General features: G+C 44.7%; 1 protein-coding gene across 1 annotated transcript; it reads right to left on the bottom strand.

Annotated features, from left to right (window-relative positions):
- Positions 1-666: 666 nt before the first annotated feature.
- Positions 667-3,802, bottom strand: LOC119366177 (rust resistance kinase Lr10-like). Its single transcript, XM_037631870.1, has 3 exons — positions 2,183-3,802; positions 1,922-2,097; positions 667-1,842 (listed from the first exon to the last, which is right to left on the bottom strand). Exons 1-3 carry the CDS (start codon positions 2,884-2,886, stop codon positions 752-754), a joined length of 1,971 nt encoding a protein of 656 aa, XP_037487767.1. The 5' UTR covers positions 2,887-3,802; the 3' UTR covers positions 667-751.
- Between the last annotated feature and the right edge of the window lie 2,552 nt (positions 3,803-6,354).

Consider the following 6,354-nt stretch of genomic DNA (forward strand, 5'->3'; position numbering starts at 1 on the left):
CCGCCGTGTGCTCACTACACACGAGGTGCATGATGCGGTGCACAAAACCTGCCTCAAAACCCTTTTTGAGGAAGACCTCTCGCACAAACTCTCAGTTCACGCGATCATATGCTTTCTCGAAATCTAATTTAAGGAGCACGCCCTCGGCCCTAGTGCGTTTTAACTTGTGACCGATTTCTTGTAGCGCAATTGGGCCCAGAGTACAAGGGGTTCTCGCCAACAGTGCCACGCAATTGGGCCCAGAGTACAACGATTTCTTGTAGCGCAATTGGGTCCAGAGTACAAGGAGTACCGGACTCGGAGATATGAAGCTTTTAGTTTGAATTATCATTTGTCAGGTGACACGCGCCAACAGTGCCACGCTTCTTCAGCTGGGTTGCACAGACAGATGTGCCATCAGGAGCTAGGACACTGGCAACCCAACCAGGAGTACAAAGGGTTCTCGCCAACAGCTCATCGTATTTTGCATATACATTCTTCCTTTGTAATTTGCTGATGTATGTTTTTCTTCAAAAAAAAAAAACAGTTCACACGTTTTTCGCAAGGGAGATCATCCTAAGATTTCGGAGGTCAAATGAAATGTTGCACTTGATATGATTGAATTTCGGATAACATTCAAAAGAAAAATGGTCCAACCACGAAAAAGAAAGTAGATAATTCACATTCTTTTGCTCCAGAACAACCATTACTGAAAATTTTCACATGCTCGTCGCCTCGGTAGTAATAATTGACATCGAACATAGGCAAAATTTCACTCATGCTCCTCTGAAATGGCAGTCAGCCCAGAGCAGAAATCATAAGACTCCGCTACAGGGGTCTGCCCGTCGTCACAGAAGAATGGCCTCGAAGGCAACTGCAGGCCATCCACGCCGCCTTCGAGCATCCCTATGACTTCGCTCATCGCCGGCCGATCATGAGACTGAATCTGGATGCAGCAAAGCCCAACAACACAAAGCTTCCTCTCCAACTCATGCATCTCAGCACGTATCTCACCCAGTTCCTGTTTGGTTAGCCGGTCATACACCCACGACGGGTAGAATGTCTGGCTTGAGTTCGACGCTCCCGGGTCGGCATTTCTCCATCCTCCGGCCATCTCCAGCAGCAGCATCCCGAAGCTGTAAACGTCAGACTTGGTTGATATGACGCCGAAGCTCCGGGATATCATCTCAGGAGCTATGTACCCAATGGTTCCCCGTAGGGCGCTCAACGGCACAAAATTGTTGTCCCTTGGGTATAGCTTGGCAAGGCCGAAATCGGCAACCTTTGGGACGAAATTGCTGTCAAGAAGGATGTTGTGCGGCTTGATGTCGAAGTGCAGAATCTGCATGTCGCATCCTTGATGCAGGTAGTTGATCCCCCTGGCAATGCCCAAGGCAATTTCATTGAGCTTGTCCCAGGAGAAAATCTTCTCGGCCGAGAAGATGTACTTGTCCAGAGAACCATGGGGAATATACTCGTAGACTAGCGCCCTCCTCATTTCCTCCGAGCAGAACCCGACCAGACGCACCACATTGACATGGTGGATCCTGCCGATGGTGGAGACCTCACTGATGAAATCTTCTCCATCGCAGCTGGATTTACCATCTAGCATCTTGATGGCCACATGGACATCGCCCGGGAGTAGAACGCCCTTGTACACAGAGCCATAGCCTCCCTGGCCCAGCTTGTCTCTGAAATGGCTTGTTACTGCGACAATATCCGTATAGGCATACCTTGTCGGGCCGACCATTTGTTGCATCCGTAGGAACTTCTCAACCGCATCGATTGTGATCCTTGTTTTCCAGTATTTGTGGGCTAGGAAGAACAGTACCACCAGAGGAGCAACCACTAACCTGCATAGTACTGCAAATATAGAACAATTTTACGTGGGGTCGCCAAGAAATTACTCGTCTGTCTAGTATATGTAGCTCGATCAACGTACCAGCAATCAACTTCAATATTGTTGTGGAGTATACTGTTGCAAACCTTAGTGTGCTGAGATGTTCATTGGAAGGAACTGTTGTTCCAAATGCACAACTCAAGAATTCAAGGTCGACAAACAAAATGGACATAATCCAATGTAAGACACGACGAGCCACTGAATATCCAGGGCGTGGGCTGCAGACAATGGAGAAAATGTAGAAAAGTCAAGCATATAAGTATGTTCCAGAAAAGAATCATGGTGTATAGATTTCAAACTCACACAAAGCGATCCTTTAGGCACCCCTTGAAATCCTCCGGAGTCCTTTCATATCTGAAAGGAAACCTAACGGCAAATCCTCTCCTCATGGATTCTACCAGAATTTCATGACTTGCATTACCGTATCGCATGCTCCGACCACCCAAAGCAGCCATGGCCAAGTACCCGCAAGAAGGCTCAAGGTTCCCAACAGAAATATAGTCAATCAACACATAGACAAAAGAATACCTCGTGTTCAGGCAAGTGACCGGTTTGTAGTCACTATTGTTCCTGACCACCCGCGAACAATTCACAAAGCTAGCCCACGTAACGAAAAAAGGGTCAAATATGATGGAGCCGTCGGACTGCTGGAGGCCATGTAGATAAGGGCGTTGATCCCAACGAGGAAGAGGGCAGCTGCTGCTCATGTCCAAGTTGGCGTCCACGACCCAGAAGGAAGAATACTTGTAGTCAATCTCAGTGACAAAGTATGTCCCTGTGTTGATCTGAATTGTAGCACTGCTATCGGTGCAAGTCAGCTCATATGATGGAGAACCGCACCACCATGGATCTCCTTGCTGGCGGAAAGGGTACTGGACATCTTGGAGATGTCCGCAAGAGAAAGGAGCGCAGGCATACCTGCTATTATGAGTAATATCATGTCGCCCCTGAACATCCACGGCAAGAACTGCAACCATGAAGTGCACCAGGAACCACCATGGAGGCATCGACGATAGTCAACTGTTTATCTCTTGTTCTGGCTTTGTTGCGTGCTTTCTTCTCATGTTTAATGGACAGCAAGGAAACAAGGGTGAAAACAAACACGACATATACAAGGGATGATGGAATAAAAAGAACTGTAGAATGACCCGGTCAGAGATGGTTAACATCCACATCACTGCTGCCATATGTCATCATAAAGAGGATGTTGCCATATGTATATGATCCTTGTTAACTCCTCCTAGTTAGTATAATCAGGCAGGGGTGCTGGTATATGCCTCTGTGACTTGGCAAGGGGGTTGTTACATGTCAGTGTCAGGTCTTGGATTCTACTGTAGTGATGCAGTCTACAAAGCTTATCTACAACGATGCAGTCACCTACTAGAAAACAACATACAGGAGGTTTGCACTGATCCACGGACGGAGGAAGTTCTTACTCAGGCAAGCACAACTTAGACTACTGATTTTCTTATGCTTCTTATGTCTTTGTAATCACAATACCTGGATTACCTTCATCCATCTCCACAGTGCAGAAGGAGAAGGATGAGTATATTTCTTGTCACAGCCCTGGTGGTCTGCCTTGTCAGCCATGGAGCCGACATGGCCACAGCTTCGGCAGCTTGGGATGACCAAGATTTCTTCAGAAACTGTCCGCCGTCCCGGTGCAGCAAAGATGGACCCGAGATCCGGTTCCCACTCCGGCTTGATTCCAGCAATACATCTTCATCCTGCGGTGCAACATGTGCGAAGCTAGCATGCTCAGGCCAATCCACTATCATGCTTCACCCACTTCTTGGCCCATGCAATGTCAACGCCATAAATTACACCGGTGCCCTCCTCAACATCACCCCGCTTACCTCCGCGTGCACAATGATTCAGAATCTCATATCGACAAGTTCACCACCGGCTGACACTGGCCACCACTGTACTCCACATTATAGCAGATCTGGAAGGCTTGTAGGCTGCTCAAGGGAGTTCACACCAAGCGGGATTACTCAGTATCCCGTCTATGACGAGAGAGGCAGTTACTATGCTTCTGCCTCAGCTGCCGATACTATCGCCGGCCCAATCTCCTGCCTTAGCAACAAAACCCACTTCTCGTATTTGGTGGCAACTTATGCATTCATGTTATCATGTATTATCTTCCATTAGACTGCAAGGTCATATCAGATGTCGCCCTCCCGATATTTGGCACAGGATATTATGGGTCAGCATCCAAGCATGGTGTTGAAGGAGCCCTCCAGTTTTATGACATAGCAGCCGACTGGAGTGAACAGGAGCCGTCATCCATTCCCTCTGAGTGCCAAAAATGTGAGAAGAACGGGCAACGCCGCGCATTCAGCTCGCAAAAGAACGAAACATTCTGCTTGTCTCAACCTCATAAAGGTATCATTAATTTCTACTGTGCGACATTTTCAGAAGTTTGTTTTTCAAACTATTTTGTATAAACAGTATGACAAACCATTTGGGTAGGTAGCTTGAGTAAACACATTATAAGCACATGTACATTCTGAAATTAGGAAGCAAAATGGGTCACATATTTGTAAACATTGGAGAAAAACTTGGGTGGTCCAAAATTAAATTAAGAAAAAATTAAGCAGCTCCATTGTTAAGTATTCCATGATAATTATGGCAATGATTAGGGTTTGTTTCATCAATTAGCGAATGGCCATCTCTACATATGACAGTATACTACTATAATTTTTTAGCATTTTCATGATAATTATGGAGACAGACAAAAACACATTTGAGATAAACACAAGCGATCTCTCAGTTGTAATATACTTCAGAATTCCTATAACATATTCCAAGAACTTCAAGTTTCTGTGGTTGCTATTGGACGCAAGCCAACATGTTACAGCCGTTTCTGTTTCTAGTTTCCCTCCTCCCCCGCACCCCGCCCCCCCTGTACCGAGACTTGCCAAGATAAATCAGGTTGCAACAATTTAGCCTAAACTCAGTCCAAAATACATGCTAGCTCATACTAGAAATCTTAGTAATGCTACAAATATGCATTGCTATCAGCATTGTTCTAATGGAGTGGAGTGACAAGCCAACAGTCTGATATGACAAATAGCATTGACTCATGTCAGAAAACTCAAAACATGTTATAGTTAGGCAGCTCAAATCCATCACCATGCATTCACTTCCAGGCATTATTGTGCTACCATACTTATGATGGGATATGAAGTACTAGAGCCTGATGCCGCATGAGCTGTATTAATACTGATATAATGTGGTACTGTGCAAAAAAAAGATTTGGATGGTGAAGAATATAAAATGGAGTAAATATCACAAAGAACAGAGTAAGAACCACCTGATGGTGAGAAATATAAGAAGCGAAAGCAAGAAATGAATAAATGCATGATATGCCTGCATAAAGTTTACCTGGGAGGCTGGGTGTCCCCAATGTGACATCTGGTTGCCAGTAGCAGTGCAAGGTATATACAAGAAGGAAATTTCTACAATAGGAGGGTGTTTTGACGGGTGACAGGCCAAGATATGTGAGACTGTGACTTTAAGGTGAGATATAACCCTTAATCCAATGAAGCCACTGAGCAGGACCCACCCTTATGATTCTTTTTTTTTTTACGGACAATGGCAGGTGCTCTGCCTTTCCATTGAGTAGAGGGAAAAAGATGTACAAATTGGCTGGGAAAGCAGCCAGAGGTAGAGAAAAAGAAAGGCTAGGTCACTGTGCAGTAACCTGGCTCAGAAAGAAAACATCTAAAACTCCCGAGCCCCAACAAAGAGGCTTATCTCATCTCCAATCATCGCATGAACCCCAGGTGCAGTTGCCGTCTTATGATTCTTGATTGACCCTAAAGACTCCTCTGTTACCACTTACCAGAGTTGGTAATGGAAGCTTTCTTCTGATATTTCTCACCCCATCCTGCCCCATCCCCACTGGCCTATTATCAATGTTGGATTCAATGTTTCTTTTCTCAACTTAATTAGTTAATTTTCTTATTATGTACTAAATAAACAATCAAATTTTAATCTCCTCTTTGGTATTTGCAGGTTCACGTGTCAAAATCATTGCAGGTACAGCTCCAATCCAAACTTTATTTTTATTAAGAAAATATGAAAATAAAGTATATATCTGCTGCTTATAAAGTAATTATATTCTCTCATCCCCATTACAATCGCTAAAGCAATAAATTCCAACCCTAATGAACATACTGATTTCCATGTATTCAGCCACATCATCTTCAGCCGCATTTGTTGTTCTTCTGTTGATGGTAGCCACTGCTCTTTATCTTTCGCTAAAGACAAGATACAATGAAGAGATACATTTGAAAGTTGAAATGTTCCTCAAGACATATGGCACATAAAAACCCACAAGGTACACTTTCTCCGAAATAAAGAAGATAACGAGACGGTTCAAGGATAAATTAGGACAAGGTGGATTTGGAAGTGTGTACAAAGGTGAGCTACCAAATGGACTTCCTGTGGCGATCAAGATGCTAGAGAAC

Source organism: Triticum dicoccoides, chromosome 2B, assembly GCF_002162155.2.
Source record: "Triticum dicoccoides isolate Atlit2015 ecotype Zavitan chromosome 2B, WEW_v2.0, whole genome shotgun sequence".
Lineage (NCBI taxonomy): Eukaryota > Viridiplantae > Streptophyta > Magnoliopsida > Poales > Poaceae > Triticum > Triticum dicoccoides.

Bases quoted from the DNA above. Each gene is read 5' to 3' on its own strand.
- LOC119366177 (XM_037631870.1), bottom strand. From the start codon at position 2,886: ATGCCTCCATGGTGGTTCCTGGTGCACTTCATGGTTGCAGTTCTTGCC. The intron at 2,098-2,182 runs GTGAGTTTGAAA...CATTGTCTGCAG, and splicing joins TGCCTAAAGGATCGCTTTGT to CCCACGCCCTGGATATTCAG. The intron at 1,843-1,921 runs GTACGTTGATCG...CTATATTTGCAG, and splicing joins AATATTGAAGTTGATTGCTG to TACTATGCAGGTTAGTGGTT.